The following is a 16,493-nucleotide window of genomic DNA, read 5'->3' on the forward strand; positions in this document are numbered from 1 at the left end:
AAGTCCTCATGCCTTAAAATTGTCAAGTTTGGGAAACACTGGTGTAGGAGATGAGTAGGTTGAACCCAAGGGGTGGGGCTTCCACTCCCAGAGCGCACAGGGCATTCTGGGAGTTGGAGTCCACCCCGCTGAAAGGCAGCCGAGGTTGAGAAACGCCGATGCAAATCGAAGAAGAGCCAATAAAAGCGAATAAGAACCAATAAAAATTCATCCTCGGCTCCATCCCGTCGAGCGGGATCAGGAAGCCCCAGCGAAGAGGGAAAGCCACGTGCGCTTCCCCGCCGCGCAGGCGCGTTGCAGTCGTCCCCGGGATTTTTACCCCCTCCCGCTGCGCATGCGCCGCACCGGCCTCTTGAGAGACGCAAGATGGCGGCGGCCGAGAGGGAGGCCTGTGAGGCGGCGGCCAAAGAGGCCGAGGAGCAGCGCGAGGGCCCCGGCCCGACCCCGGCCCCGCTCGGCCTGACGGAGCTGCCCGGCGAGCTGCTGGAGCTCATCTTGTGCTGCGGCTCGTTGGGCGCCGCCGACCTGGCCCGCCTGGCCCGCACCTGCCGCCACCTGAGGGAGGCCTGCCAGCCCTGCGGGAAGGTCTGGCGGGAGCAGCTGCGGCGCAGGTGGGTGGGCAGGGCGTCTCTGGGCGTGGGCAGAGCGCGGGGGAAGGACAGGCCGGCCGGGGGTGGGAGCTTCCGGGTTTCGCCGCAGGGTGTCTGGGCATGTGCAGAGCGCGAGGGTAACTCCCAATCAGGAGGGACTTCCGGGTTTTGCACCGACCCAGGGTGTCTGGGCATGTGCAGAGCGCAAGGGTAACTCCCAATCAGGAGGGACTTCCGGGTTTTGCACCGACCCAGGGTGTCTGGGCATGTGCAGAGCGCAGGTGTACAGGACGGGGTTACTCCCAGCCAGGAGGAACTTTCGGGTTTTGCACCACTTGTGCACCAGGGTGTCTGGGCATGTGCAGAGCGCAGAGGTAGAGGACGGGGTTACTTGGAAACAGGAACTTCCGGGTTTCCGGGCATGGCCAGGAACAGAGCAAGGAGGCTTCTGAGCATGGGCAGAGGGCTGGGGGCAAGGAGGACGGATGAATCCCAGCTAGGAAGAGCTGGGTTTGCAGCACACGAGGCATCTGGGTGTCAGGTTGTGAAGGGAAGCCTCTGGGCATGTGCAAAGAGCCTGGAGCAAGGACGAGGCATCTGAACGAATTGTCATAACTTGAGGACCTGCCCAGACAAATCAAAATTCTGTTCCTAAACAAAAGGACGTGTGGGGCAGGGCCTTCCCCTCACTCTTACCTGCTGTGGTTGTGATTGTACAATCCTGGGCTGCATTCAGGAGGGACATTCGGACTTTGGAACCCCCCTCCCCAGGATAGATGCCCCCCCACCTGCCCCCAGCCACTTTTAAAAAATCTTTTGCATGCTTCATTGTTTTAGTTATTCAGAGATTAGAATGGCTCAATCCTGTTGGCTTTTTTCAAGGCTTTAAAAACTTGGCTGTGTATTCACGCCTGGAGCTAAAAATGTGTTATTTGGCTTGACTGTTAGTTGATTAATCATCATGGCTGCTGTTTGTGGATGTTTTTACTGTTTTAATGTCTTTTTAAAATTGTTTTATAATTTTAGAATTGTAAGCCGCCCAGAATCACTTGTTGAGTTGGGCAGCTATAGAAATTGAATGAATGAATGGATGGATGAATCATACATATATACATACATACATACATACATACATAATTGCTATGCTGGGTTATTTATCTAGCTGTGACTTCAAAAAATCCTAGTTAAAAATTTAGAATGCTTTTATCTATCCTCTTTCATAAGCATCTGGTTGTCCTTGCTTATGTTGAAACTTTTTTTATTGTTATTATTTTACTATCTGGAGTTGTCAAAAGGTAGCATTTGTGAGGTATGCTTCCAATAACTGACCTTGCCATTCCCAAAGTTTCTATTGTTTTTTTTTGTTGTTGTTGTTGTTTTTGTATCTGCTTGCTTTCATCTCTGCCTTATGCAGTTCCTTTTCAATGACAGATGAATTTAGTGACATGGCAGTGCCAAATGACTCTTTGCCTGGAATATGGTCCGGCTACATTATTATTGCAACTGTTTATTTTAGGCCAGCGGCTAGGGAATAATTCCTCCAACTGAATTTGCAGGAGAGGATTTAAAGCTTGTAATTACTTAAAATGGAGCCTGGCCCAAAGGAACAGGGTCAACAACTGTTTGCTTGCCAGAAAGTCTCACGTTCAAAGAAATGGCTGCTTTTGGAAGACAGGCCTCTATTATCGCCAGCCCACATGGTTGGATCTGAATCTTTGGATGGTCCAATTTGGCTGCTGGCACTCTGAAGCCGATCCCTGAATCGCGGACGCAGCTTGGAAGCAAACTCAAAGTTTTAGCTTGCTGAACTCACTGATGGTTCGGCCTCTTCTGCAGGTGCAGACGAAATATCTGCTTCCTTTGAACTGTTCAGTCGGAGTTTTACAAGCCAACTGGCAGTTGGAAAAAGGGGAGGGAAAAAAAAGCTTGTCTTCCCCTGCCAAGACGTGAATAAAGCGGGCAAACTTCGTCTTCTCCCTGGAAGAGAAAATTTGCACATATCTCTTTCCAGCTCTCTTGTCATTATTGACTCTGCAGAGTGTGAATGCAAATGCTTGCAAGTTGTACTTTGCTCTCCAGCAGGGGAAGAAAGAGAGATCAGTAAAAATCCTGAGCAAAAAAACAATACGCTGTGTGGCATCATTGCAAATTTCTGTAGTTTATTTGTGTATGGAGATTCTCAGTCATCCAGGTCATGGTTGTCCCAAAGGTCCTTTTTCAAGACGTTTCGCTTCTCATCCAAGAAGCTTCTTCAGTTCTGACTAGCTTTATTTGAGATGCGTCCTTTTATTTATGAAAAAACGCTTATGTGGCCATCCAAATTGAATCATGCATCATTAGCTCGAGGACCTGAGTCATAAATAAGTTAAACGGAATTTGCTGCATTGGATTACTTTAATCCAATGATTTCTTTTAGAACATTCACATAGTATGGCAAATAAATTCGATAACATTCATTCAGTCACATCTGTATATATGGCCTTTCTTCCTCTTTGACTTAGCCATTACAGTGGTTTTGAGGCACCAGTGCACTTTTGAATGAACGGCATCCCTAGTTGAAGGAGCAGAATAATGTCATTAAGCTATTTATTTTTATGTAATTAGGAGGTTCTGTCATTGAGGAGGATATGGTGGGTCTGTTGTGGATAGGGATTCCCAAAATAACAGCTCTGCAGAGCTGAGCAGAAGATGGTTGTTTCCATACTAAGCCATTTGTTCAGGATCAGCAGCCAAGTTTGAAAAATTCCCCATCTTTTTCCCCCTTCCTGCTCACCCAAATTCAGTGGACATTCTGCTGCAGTGTTTCTCAATCTTGGCGACTTTAAGATATGTGGACTTCAAACTCCCAGAATTCCCTAGCCAGCATGGGAGTTGAAGTCCACGCAACTTAAAGCTGTCGTGGTTGAGAAACACCGCTCTATTACATTTCTTTTGGTAGATGGGCAACTACTTGTTTAATTTTTATTTAAATGTCTCTACAGCACAAATCTAAAATAAATGGGTAAAAGACATGTTCCCCCTTAATCTGCTAACAAAGCACAAGCTTGGTTTGGTCTGCCCAGACGCTAGCATTTGGTTCAGATTTTTTAACTGCCTTGTGGCGACTGGAGATGAATTTCCATACAGTTTGTCTTCCTCTGACGCAGGTGGCCCTCTTTAATGAAATACTATAATCAGGCAGACAGTGTGAATTGGCTGGAGGAATACAAAGAACGGCATAAAGCGGGATTGAAAGCCCAAACGATCGTCGCCTCGTTTTCCAAAAGGTTCTTTTCAGAGCACGTAAGAGTTTTCTGGTTGATCTTGCAAATAAAGTCAATGTGTTGCTGTTATTTGTTGGTACAGCATGCTGGCTGGGCCATCTTAAAATTGCCAAGATTGAAAAAACCCTGGTCTAAGCAGTGGTTCTTCCTCCTGTCTTTCCAAGGCTTACAGATCTTACATCTGGAGATAAAATGGAAGTTGTTCCCTGGAGCTCCTGGGTATCAAATCTAAGAATAAACACATGCCAAGAATGCAGGTTGTCCTCAACTTACGACCATTTGTTCAACAACCAAGGGCCTCCTCCCCCTCCCCCCCAGGGAACCCCTTGCTCCACATAATGACCGCAGCGGGGAGATGCAGGACTGTGTGGTCACCTTGCTTAATGACCACAATAGCTTATGATCATAATTCTGGGTTCAACTGTGGTTGTAAGTCAAGGACCACCTGTACATTTAAAAAAAAAATGGGCATACACCCCATGAATCAAAGTAAAGGTTTGCCCCCCCAAACATGAAAACACTGCCCCCCCCCTCCACAATAATTTAAGCAGCTTTGCTTCAAACTCTCAACAGGCTTCATTGGGCCTTGGAGAAGTCAAATCTGCTATAGTGGTTGCATCTGGCTTTTTTAAAAAACAACCAGTCAAACAGCTACAGATGAAACTGTGTCTGATTCTTCTTGAGGTTGTTACAGAAAGCTTCTTTAGCAGTGAGATCATTGCCCTGTTTTTCCATTTAGGTGCCCTGTGATGGCTTCACTGATATTGAGACCCTTGATTGCCCCAGCCATTTCTTTGAGGATGAGCTGATGTCCATTCTTAATGCAGCAGGCAGGTGAGGCTGACTCTAAGGAAAGAACATTTGGCTGTTTCCTCAGGGTGCATAGCATAGACATCGGCTTTATGTTTTACTTTTAAATTACACTTGTGTCCTGCCTGTTCCCCAAGGAGCTCAAGACCTGCCCACCTATGTTTCTAACAAACCTTTGAGGTAGATTCAGCTGAAAAATCACCTTACAAGTATTAAGAATTCATCTAGATCAGGGGTCTTCAAACTTGGCACCCAATAAGGTGACTCACCACAGTGGTTTCCTTTACTCTGCAGGAAAGGGCTGACCTGGAAGTACTATGCAAAGAAAATTCTTTACTTCCTGCGGCAACAGAACATTTTAAAGAAACTGAAGACTTATCTGGAGTATCCAGCAGATGAGCAATCCTTTTTAGAAGGTTAGTAATGTCCCAGAAAGTTTGACATGGACACAGTGTAATATTTCTAAGACTGTAAGACACATATGTAGGAAACAACCTAATATTTAAAGAATTGTAACACACAAAAAAATAAGACAGGAGAGTTATTTAAAGGAATGGGAGATTAGCCTAGATGATTCTGAAACAGAAGAGGAAAGAAATCCCAGAGAAGAGCAGTGAAAAAGACAAGTCCTTCAGTAAAAAATGACCCTGTTAAAAGTTAAAAATTTTAAATGTTAAAATATATCCATTTGAAGTCCATTTTCACACTGAGGTTGGGCAGCCAATTCTGATTTGGTGTTTCTCAAACACAGCCAGTTTAAGATATTGGGATGCTGGCTGGAGAATTCTGGGAGTTGAAGTCTACACATCATAAACTGGTTGAGGGGACCTTCACCTAAATGTATGATTCTATCATTCTGTGTAAAAATGATGTTTCTACTCAGGATTGTAGTCTGCCCTCCCAAACCCACATCCTGGATCTCTCCTGTCTTTATCCAGGTGCTGTGCTGATTGACCAATACTGTAACCCTTTGTCGGACATCACATTCAAGAGTATCCAAGCTCAGATTGACGACATCGCTGCTAAAGTGTGTAAATTTCTCAAATCCAGAAACCCCAGACATCCCACTGTGGACCGAAAAGCAGGTATGGTGTGAAGTTCTCTTGGGTCAACTTTTTCTATGGTGGACCTGTGGAAACCCATCCAACTGTGGCAGGCACGCTTGGCAACAAATGTCGGACTTGACTCATCAATAAATTTAACCCATCCATGAGTAACTTGGGCTCCAGAGTCAACTTGCCTTGGATAGATAGTTAACTCGCACAGTTCCCCAACCAGTGTGGTTGTGGCTGAGCATTCTCAGATTTGAAGTCCACGGATCTGAAAGTTGCTGAAGTTAGAATAATACAGTTGTCATTCCAGCAGTTGTCATTCAGCCACATCTGAAAAACATAGGTTGCACACACCTGGTTTAGTCTCTAATGCAGGGGTCTTCAAACTTGGCCCTTTTATGACTTGTGGCGTGCCTGACTGAGGAATTCTGGGAGTTGAAGTCCACAAGTCATAAAAGGGCCAAGTTTGAAGACCCCTGCCCTAATGTCTCTACCTTCTGCTAGTTGTGTGAAAAAATCGGAAGAGGAAAGGTTACATACTCCGAAGGGAGACTAATGAACAATTTGCATTTGTTAGTTTAAACCAATAAACCAAATGAGACAATGTGGAAACTCCATATCTTTATTTTATTTATTATTTTTTATGCTGCTAAAAGGTACCTTTTGGGACCCATCATTTATCAGCCTGACCAGCCTTGCTGAGAAAACTTGGGGGAAGGGGTGACAACTCTTAATGGAAGAAAGATGAGGTACAAAGAAATAAGAATATTCCTTTCTCTTATTTTCATGGCCTTCCTATTTTTTTTTCTTTTCTTAAAGAAGAAGAGGTCCTGGTAGTCCCTCAGGTGGAGCTTCAGGGGCAGGTTCTCGATGCCATGAACTGCGTCCTCTACGAGCAGCTGAAATACCGAGGAAACGAGTTGGATTATTACAATTGTCAGAATTCATACATCCATCAGGTAAGGCGTTTTCTTTCACCAGACAAGGACGTATTTTTAGTCTATATTACAGTTAGGAATATTGTTCAGTTGGATGGGCACATAGTCCTTGACTTATAACCGGTCACTTAACAAGTGTTCCAAGTACCAACACACCTACCTGGGCTACTCACAACCTGGGTTCAAAGTTCTCACGGTCACATACCGTCTCCCGTGGTCACGTTTGTGAACGCTCAGCAACCAGCTTTCATTTACAGCTCTGTTACGGCCGTAACTCAATAACTATAATATCCTGAAACTTATTGGCACAAAATTTATGCAGTTCAGCTTCCCCAAGCATACTAATTCTGGAGACTTGATCTTCCCTCTGTTTTTAGCATATATATATTTTTAAATCCAGTTCCAAGGGGCAACCAAGACTACTCGTTCTTCTCTCTTTCCTTCAGGTTTTGATTCGCAGGACCGGAATCCCGATCAGTTTGTCGGTGCTGTATTTAACCATTGCCAAGCAGTTGGGCGTCCAGCTTGAGGCTGTCAATTTCCCCAGTCACTTTCTGCTCAGGTGGTGCCAGGGAAAAGAAGGGTAAAGCTTTATTTTTATTTTTATTTTTCCCCTCCACTCCACTTCTACGCAGTCCCTCCCCGGCTAGCAAGAGGGGAGACTATCTCCGTCAGCGCTGCATTGAAACAACCCAGGTCGCCATTCTGCGGTTCGACCGTGCCAGACAATGAAGTCATAGTTTAAAAAAAAAGTATGTGTGTGGGGGTTATAATGTGTTTTCTTCCATGCAAGAAAAACGGCGGCGCTCATTTCGAAGACCCTGTTACTTAGTAATAGAGAAATCCGTCATCACGAGCATCGTCCTACAGTCTCATTAACTCTGGGAGGAGACTTTGGCGTGTGAGCAGAAAGCGATGAATCCACCCTCCCGGGGCTCTCTCGATGTTACAGGCTGATGAAGGCACAGCTGTCTGGAAGGGGAAAAAAACACCAGATTTCCCCGCCAATGAAACAGCTTTTCACTCGCAGGCCGCTCGTGATGCTTTCAGAATCCTATTGATTCTCTTTAACGTTTAAGTGGCGCCATTTCTCACCCTCCAGCATCGTGGCAGGAGACGGAGCCTCGCCTTCCTCCCCCCCCCCCTCAGTGTTTTGCAAAAGCTCCATTTAAGCTTCCAAAGGGGGCTCCGGGTTCAGCCTCCCGAAGGGCTAAAAGAAGAGATGGGCTTTGCGTCAGCCCTGCGAAGTAGTCCTGGAGTACTAGCTCTGTCTTTGTCGCGAGGCAGACTGGCTGAGGAATTCTGGGAGTTGAAGTCCACAAGTCTTAAAAGTTGCCAAGTTCGAAGACCCCTGCTGTAAGGCTACGTTAACAGAACTCACAACCACGACTGAGTCCCAGATTTCTGTGGCTAAATGAGACAGCGGTTAAGCGAATGTGTGCCTCATTTTACGAACTTCCTCGCCACCGCTGTTAAGTCAGTTGCCGCAGTGTTTTTAAGCTAGTCACACGGTTGTTAAGTGAATCTGGATTCCCCTTGTCAGAAAGTCCCAAAAGAGGGATCACGTGACCCCCCCAGGGACCCCGCAACCGTCAATAAATATATGCCAGTTACCAAGCGTTCCAAATTTGGATCACGTGACCGTGGGGATGCTGCAACGGTCATAAGTGTGAAAAACAGTCATAAGTCACTTTTTTCAGAGCCGGGGTAACTAAACGAACTGTAGTATGTTGAGGACTAGCTGTATTTCTCCCCTCCTTCTACTCTCTGGAAAACTAGGGAGGGTCCTGTCTGGCGCCAAAGGTGAGCAGAAGCATGACGAGAAACTAATTCCCCTTTGGTTTCGTTTTTCTTTTGTCAGGAGCACAAATATATTTGACTACACATACATTGATGCTTTTGGGAAGGGGCGGCAGCTGACGGTCAAAGAATGTGAATACTTGATTGGGCACCACGTGACGGAGGAATTTTACGGTGTGGCAACAGCCAAAGAGGTTCTGCAGCGGATGGTGGGCAACTTGCTAAATATTGGAAAGCGGTAAGAATCAGCAAAGATTGCCTTAGCGTTTCCATTGCATTAGGGGAGGTCCAAGTCCTCCTTGACCATGGAGAGCCATGGTCCACATTGATCATGAAGGTTCAGGTCCTCACTTTACCATGGAGGTCCAAGTCCCCATTGACCATGGAGGTCCAGGTTCCGATTGATCATGAAGGTCCAAGTCTACATTGACCATGAAGGTCCAGGTCCCCACATGACCATGGAGGTCCAAATTCTCATTAACCATGGAGGCCCAGGTCCCCATTGATCATGAAGGTCCAAGTCCCCATTGACCATGGAGGCCCAGGTCCTCATTGATCATGAAGGTCCAGGTCCCCATATGACCATGGAGGTCCAAGTTCTCATTGACCATGGAGGTCCAGGTTCCCATTGACCATGGAGGTCCAGGTCCCCATTGACCATGAACGTCCAGGTCCCCATTGATCATGAACGTCCAAGTCCCCATTGACCATGGAGGTCCAGGTCCCCACATGACCATGGAGGTCCAGGTCCACACTGACCATGAAGGTCCAGGTCCACACATGAACATGGAGGTCCAGGTTCCCATTGACTATGGAGGTCCAGGTCCACGTTGATCTTGGAGGTCCAGATCCATATTTCTTGACTGTGAGAACAATTATCCAGTGGAACGACTTGCCTCCAGAGGTTGTGAGTGCTCCACTGCTGGAGGCTTTCAAGAAAAGACTGAATAGCCATTTGTCTGGAACAGTATAGAGTGGAGGCCCTATAGTGTTCCGGACAATCAGCTGTCCAGTCTCCTCTTGAAAGCCTCCAATGAGCAGGGGGATGGATCAGAAGACCTTCCAGCTCCGTTATTCTGCTATCGTTATAGAACGTGGAAGGATGGTTAGAAAAGGCAGCAAGACTTGGCTAACCCTTGAAAGAAACTTCAAAACGGTAGCAGTCGTTTGACAGCAAAAGAAAAGAACAGTTGTATTGTAGCTCTTGACCAGCAGCAATGTATAAGCAACAACATGAATTATGAATTTGATGCAAGATCTGGGTTGGTGACTTCTGTGAAGGACAGGTCAGCTAACTGTGTAGTTAATTGGTGGTGGGTCATCGCAGCTAGGTGAGGGTAAATATCCATGAAAACATGACATTAAACGTGTTGGCCCCTGTTTGCTAGGGAAAGCACTGACCAATCATACCAGCTCCTGAGGGACTCTTTGGACTTGTATTTGGCCATGTATCCGGACAACGTCCAGCATCTAATGCTCCAAGCAAGACTCTATTTCCATCTTGGGATCTGGCCAGAGAAGGTACTTTGGATTCGTGTTACGTAGGTGAGGTATCCAATATATGAAGTAAGCAAAGAGATGGATGGATGTTGCTTCTCTTAAAGAGCTTAGTTGTCTCTCCTTCTGCTTTCTCTTCTCTTTTGAACAACTGGAAGGTGTTGAACTCAACCACTTTGCGTTTTTGATAGCCCCATTATGACCCCAGTACTTGCTTCTCTTAATTGGCCAAACTCCTACAAACCTTAAAACAGGGGTCTTCAAACTTGGCCCTTTTATGACTTGTGGACTTCAACTCCCAGAAAGGCACACGTGCACGTGGCTGAGGAATTCTGGGAGTTGAAGTCCACAAATCATAAAAGGGCCAAGTTTGAAGACCCCTGCCTTAAAATCATTGCTGGCAAGCATTGTCTGATACAATTCTCACATATCGTCCCCCCCCCCCAATAGTCCTTTGTGGCTCCAAAGGACCTTTTTTTTTTTTTAATTTATCCTGTTCAGTTTTTGAATGAGTTGTGTTACCCATCTGGATATTAGATTCTGTATGGCTGCTTGTTTGATTACTCTGATTTACTGCTGTTATTTTAGCCACTAGTTTTTCTGTAACTTTTTTTTTTAAACCTCCTGTTGCCTTTCCTGTATAATTCAACTTTGTTTTTTCTTGCGGGGTGAGGATTTTTTTTTTAAATTAAAAGTTGCTGGATTGTATCTAGGTTGCTGAAAAAGCAAAAAAAAAAAAAAGGAGAGATTTCAGTTCTTGCTTATTTAACTTATCTTTTGGGGCTGTGTAATAACAGTTTTTTGTGTGTTTTAGTCTTTTAAGCGATCTTCAGAGGACAGTGTATCCTGAAAGGCAGTTTAAAAAAAAAAAACAACTACATAAATTCAGAGAAAGCTAGCTCACTTTTGTAATCTTTGGACTAAAATAGTTTTCAAGGCCTGTCTCTGAAATCAGAAAAATACAGTTTCTCTCTCCCACTCTAATTATACCAAATGGGATGAAAAAGGGGGGGGGATCCCAGAATGTTGGTTTAAGCTTCAATGCATTCTATTATGATTAATATATTTGTTAATTAACCTACAAAAAGAGTGTGAAAAAGTAATACACATAATTGTCCCACAACCTTGACTTGCAACTGATTGCTTAGTGATTTTTCAAAGTTAAATGGATCCCCCCCCCAAAAAAAAAGATACCTACAAATTTCTAGCTGTTTGCAGTGTTGTGTGGTCATGTGACTTCAATTTACGGTGTGTGTGTGCTGCAAATCAGCATTTACTTCTGGTTTATGGCAAACAAGCCCCATCCGTTGTGGACAATGGGTTTGCTTACTGAGTGCGGATTCATACTTAATGACCATGGTGATTTGCTTAATGACCACCCCAAAAAGAATGATAAAATTGAATCAGTCACACGGTAACCTATTGTAACGACCGGCACGGCTTACAGTTGTAATTCTGGGCCCAGTTACCTAAGTGGTAAGTCGAGGACCAGGTTGCCCTTTGCTAAGTTCTGAAAGGATAAAATAAATATACCCTAGATTGGATATTAGCTAAACGTTGCGTCGCAGGATGATTGATTGGGAGCTGTTCCACTCACTCTGTTAAAGGTTCTGGACATCTTGCAGCACATTCAGGCCTTGGACCCCACCCAGCAAGGAGCTGTGGGGTATTTAGTTCAGCACACCCTGGAGCACATCGAACGTCGGAAAGAAGAGGCCAGTCCCGACGTGAAGCTTCATTCCGACGAGAAGCACAAAGACATCCTCTTTTCCGTCGGCTTGGTTATGAAACACAAAAGGTGAGGCCGCCCCACCTGTCCACACTTCCCCAGCAGGATTCTGTAGCTGCAAATGTAGGAATCATCGACATCTGTAGAGCCAAAGTATGGTACAAGATGGGCGGGTTTGGTCAGCCTTCTAAGGTGGACCAGTTCAGGAAACCACATGACCACGTGGGACTCTTGCTTTTTTGTTAGAGTAATAAGTAGAAGAATGACTTCTCAAATGGATTATCTCATCATCTCATCTCATCTCTCTCTCTTCCTCCCTCCCTCCCTCCCTCCCTCTCTCTGTCTCTGTCAATCATCTGTCTATTACTGCTCCATTGATGGCATTATGTCTCCTCTTTCTGCTTCAATTTAGATACGGCTACAACTGTGTGATCTATGGTTGGGACCCAGCGTGCATGATGGGACACGAATGGATCCGAAACATGAATGTCCACAGCCTGCCCCATGGTCCTCACCAGCCTTTCTACAATGTTCTGGTGGAAGATGGATCATGCCGATACGCTGCCCAAGGTAGGCAGGCAGTATTTCCAACAAGCTTAGACATGGTTGCTTATCCGCTTTTTGAAAGAAATTAGATCTTGAAGGGGAAAAAATGAAGGGAGAGAGAGAGAAAAGAAAAATTGATTATTGAATATTGAAATAAAACATAGTCCAGTGTAGGGTAGTTAATTAATATAAAGATTCCCTTTCAGTAAACTATGCTCAGAATTAATAGGGTTTTCACATAGGTGGAACTCACAATAGCCATTGCGTCTTCCACAATAAGACCAGCGCGAGAAGGAAACCCAATCTGCAAATTTCCTGTTATTTTTAGTTATTTTGATCTTTATAGCTATTTAGGCTTAGAATAAATCGTTTTCCCAGCAGAGGGCACTCTGTACAATTGCAGCTTGTGATTAGAAATAGTTTTTTCTCACTTCTGGCTTTCTTCCCTTCCTCTTGCCCCAATACTTTAAACCTGGTCTGCAACTCAGCTTCGGTTATAGAGATATAAAAAATTTCCCTCTCCAGGGAAATTACATCCGGGAATCTCACCAAAACACACAAGAGCACAAAAGCCTCATAATCAAAGTTAAATCGGACAACTACGGCATAGAAACAGAGAGAAGAACGTGAAACGTGTAAATATGCAATCTTTTAAGGACACCGCACACGGCCATATGCTTTCCCCTCCACTGAGAATTGTCCTAGTCCTAAAATTGTTCTTTCTTAGGGGAAAAAAACACCAGCAACTTTTCTATAAGATGGGCATAACAAATGCAAAAAAAAAAAAAGAGAGAGTAGCTTTTCAAGAAAAAGGAGAGTTCAGCAGCTTTGCTTTTTTGTTCAGCATCTTCATTTCAAATAACAATTGAAGTTACTTCTCCCTTTTCCTTCCCTCTGCAGAGAATCTAGAACTCAACCCAGACCCTCACGAGATCCCTCACCCAGACATCGGCCGCTACTTCGAGGAGTTTGCCGACACCTACTACGTGGCCAACCCAGAGTTGGAGATCCGATACCCCGAGGATGTGGCGCTCACACGTTTAGCTGGCCAGAAAACTGAAGAGAGCAAAGAATGAGACCTTTTCCCCACCCATCCCCTTCCTCTTTGCAAGGACAGAAAAAAAACTTTGTGGTGAGAATTTCATCACGAGAAAAGCTGCTAGTCTGAGGGGAACTGCATTTTGCTAGCTAGCAGGGAAACGTGGTGTTATGCAACCCCCTCGATTGCGTTGTGTCGACACGTGGATCGTGCAAAGTTTGGAGACCTCCTCTGAAGGGACCTCACCAAATGAAGAACTTCTGAGACTTAAAAGTTCTTATCCTGGAAACTCTGAGTGACCTGCCAGATGGAAGCTGTGGATGATTTCTAGTTAGGACTTCCTGGAACTAACACAACATCTGTCATGGCTCAACTCTGACCAGCAATGAAGTGCCAAAACCTTAGGAAGGACATTGGTGCTCCTTTACTCAAAGATCTGATAGAAACACCGTCAGGATTTCTCTCTGCTGCTTCAGAACAACAACTCAATTTAAAAACAAAAAACAAAACCCTCTACTGGGTTGTTTTTTTTTCCTGCAGGTTTCTTGGGCTCACATTCCAGCACGTGTGCACACACACACACACACACAAAATGCCACTTTGGTGATGATGCTAGAGATGAGTACCATCCTCCTTTTGTTCTGCTTGTTTGCTCACTCCATAAAAGAAAGGATAATCAACCTAAGCAGCGTATCTCTCAAACGCTGGAACAGACAGCGCCGAAGGACGTAGCATTAATGTCTAAAAGTTTCCATTTCTCAGGGAAAAAATCGGAGTCGGTTGATTTTGCAAGCCGTCTGGCAGAAAGGACTGATCAGGCTTTCATCAGGCGTCGTAAAATAATAGGTTGCAAGGCTGTGGAATGTGTAATTTCTAAATTGGGGTCTCTTGAGCAGCAGAGTGCAGCTTGTCACTCGCTGGAGTGCGTGCTTGGGAGAAGAGAAGGTAAGCTTTTAATCATCAGCGTTGTAAAGGATAAAATGATACGCTTCTACAACCTTAGTCCCAAAGATTGCTGTTTTGTAGCGGTGAAATTGTTATTTTTCAGGAGTGCCCTTCGTTTGCATGCTGTGTTTTCATATCCTTTTCGGCAAGCGTGAAATTTAGGGTTAACCTCCCGGGAAGGTCTTCAAACAGCTCAAGAGGTTTGAGTTAAGAGTGTCGCTCGGGGAACACGTGTACACCCTTCGACATGCATGCATACAGGCAGTCCTCGACTTAATGGAGGCTGCCCCTTATAGTCATAAGTCATGATAAGACACATTCTGGAGAGAGTAGTACTCTGAGGATTTGCTCCAGCACAAGCCTAAAAGCTTGGAACAATAAAGTTTCGGTCCTGGTGACCGACTCGGATTGGATCCTGCAATAAGTTGTCGTTGGTCATAAAGTGGGGCATCACATTTTTACGGCCTCTTGTTTCGTGTGCTCTGCTCATTAATCAAATCATGGTTGTTAAACAAGTCCGTTGTTCGCGATGGGGCATTTTTGCTGAAAAACGGAAGCAAATACTTGGTTTTCAGCAAATGTCCATTGCAGCCGTGTGACACCCCCTCCCCAGCACCCTGTAAATGATTGCTGAGCACCCCGAAATGCAGGCGCAGGGGAGGGACTTGGAACTTCAGGATCAGGATGTAAAACATTTTTTAGGAGGCCCGGCGTAATTTTGAACAGTCGCTAAGCGACCGTTGTAAGTCGAGGACTACCTGGAGCCGAATCCACTGGGGGTTGCATCAGACTGAGATAATTATCCCTCGCAACGGCAGCCGCCAACAGTGATTGCCTCCCTTGAGACAGGAGCCCGTGCTGACTCCCAGGCACAGGACAACGTCTGAATCGTCCCGGGAGATGCAGCGAAGATGACAACCGCCGATGCAGAGAAGTCTGACGGGGTGAGAAAAAACCCACCCTTCAAGGCTACTTTAAAGGGAATTGCAGAAGCCCAATTGGAGGAACTCACCTAGGCAGTCCCCTCTTGTTGATTTGAGGGGGTCTTAGCAATACAGAGTCCAAATTTTAGCAATACACAGTCTCCCTTGTTGATGGGGAGATGCTGCAACTCACAAACGAACCATGAAGCTGCCTCAAACCGCAACCTTGATCCCGCAGCTGGCTGTGGGTCCCTCTCATCCTTGGTCAGATAATCGGAGGTTTTTGCATTTTCCCACTTTGGATTGTTGTGGGTCTGATGCATGTGTGCCACACTCTTTTCTTGTTTTTTTCTCCTGAACTTCTATTCCCCCCCCCAAAAAAAGCGCTTTTCCTTCATCTGAAAGGTGCTATATAAATCCATCCATCCCCCCCCTCTCTCTGTCCATCTATTTACCTTCAAGCATTTTGAAGATACTGGAAAAAAGGAGAATTTGTGCAGCCCCTCCATACCATCTGCAGTTTTGAGCATAAAATGCACTATTTATTTTTAGGAGAGTTACAAATGTAGGGATATGTTTCTCTCCCTCCCAGCACTTAATGGTATTTCTGGAATAAAACGACACCCTTTTCGGCTTGTAACTCTGCAATATTCTTTCTAATGTAAAGCCATTTCTTTTCCTGGGCGTTTTTTGTTCTCTTGAGTTAGGCAGAAGTCAGTGGGAAGTCCTCCTAAAAAACACTTGATAACTGGGATTACCAATGTATGAAATTTGAATCCACGATAATTGTTAGGTTACCGTTTGAACTGACTGTCGCTGACTCTCAAAAAGTACTTTTTGAAATGATGTATAATGATATTTTTTTTCCTAAAGGAGAGAAAAGGGGGTTTTGGCTTCAAGCCAGCTTGGAATTAATTTCCTTTCTGCCTGCCTTCAATCAAATCGCAACTATTCTGGAAAAGCTCTCAGCTTTTCTCTTAAAAAGACAAGACGTTTTGCACATTCCTGAGGTGTTTTATTTTTTTCTTAAATCCTATCATATTCCCGATCTGCACTCTGCTCCTGAAAATAAACTCTTTAAGTGTCCAAATCCCTGGATTCCATAACAGTAGCTAAATCTTTATCCATAAAAATATTACACGTTCCAGAGTGGAAAAATTATAAAGAATTAAAAGTAAGACTGTTACCTGATCTTTAAGGGTTATATTTATTTATTGGGAAAATTTATATTGTCCCCTACTTGCTCATGGCGACCCAAGGAAATAAAAACACAATATAAAAGAAAATAAAAATATTTATTTTGCAAAAATAAAAAAAATAACCCCCCCCCCACCCTGGCACTCATGCCAGCCATTTAATGG

At 44.8% G+C, this 16,493-nt stretch overlaps 1 protein-coding gene across 2 annotated transcripts; it reads left to right on the forward strand.

Moving 5' to 3' along the window:
* Positions 1-357: 357 nt before the first annotated feature.
* On the forward strand, positions 358-15,772 carry FBXO21 (F-box protein 21). 2 transcript variants are annotated; one of them, XM_039332498.1, is made up of 12 exons: positions 358-611; positions 3,737-3,872; positions 4,593-4,687; positions 4,958-5,079; positions 5,602-5,748; positions 6,535-6,674; positions 7,100-7,236; positions 8,515-8,691; positions 9,842-9,974; positions 11,558-11,748; positions 12,092-12,249; positions 13,126-15,772. In XM_039332498.1, the coding sequence occupies exons 1-12, from the start codon at positions 367-369 to the stop codon at positions 13,299-13,301; spliced, it is 1,857 nt and encodes a 618-aa protein (XP_039188432.1). In that variant the 5' UTR covers positions 358-366; the 3' UTR covers positions 13,302-15,772. The 2 variants fall into 2 exon arrangements, with proteins under 2 accessions (XP_039188432.1, XP_039188433.1); XM_039332499.1 differs by having other exon boundaries at positions 6,538-6,674.
* The last annotated feature ends 721 nt before the right edge of the window (positions 15,773-16,493 follow it).

Source organism: Crotalus tigris, unplaced genomic scaffold (assembly GCF_016545835.1).
Source record: "Crotalus tigris isolate CLP2741 ecotype Arizona unplaced genomic scaffold, ASM1654583v1 scf7180000024461.5605484, whole genome shotgun sequence".
NCBI lineage: Eukaryota > Metazoa > Chordata > Lepidosauria > Squamata > Viperidae > Crotalus > Crotalus tigris.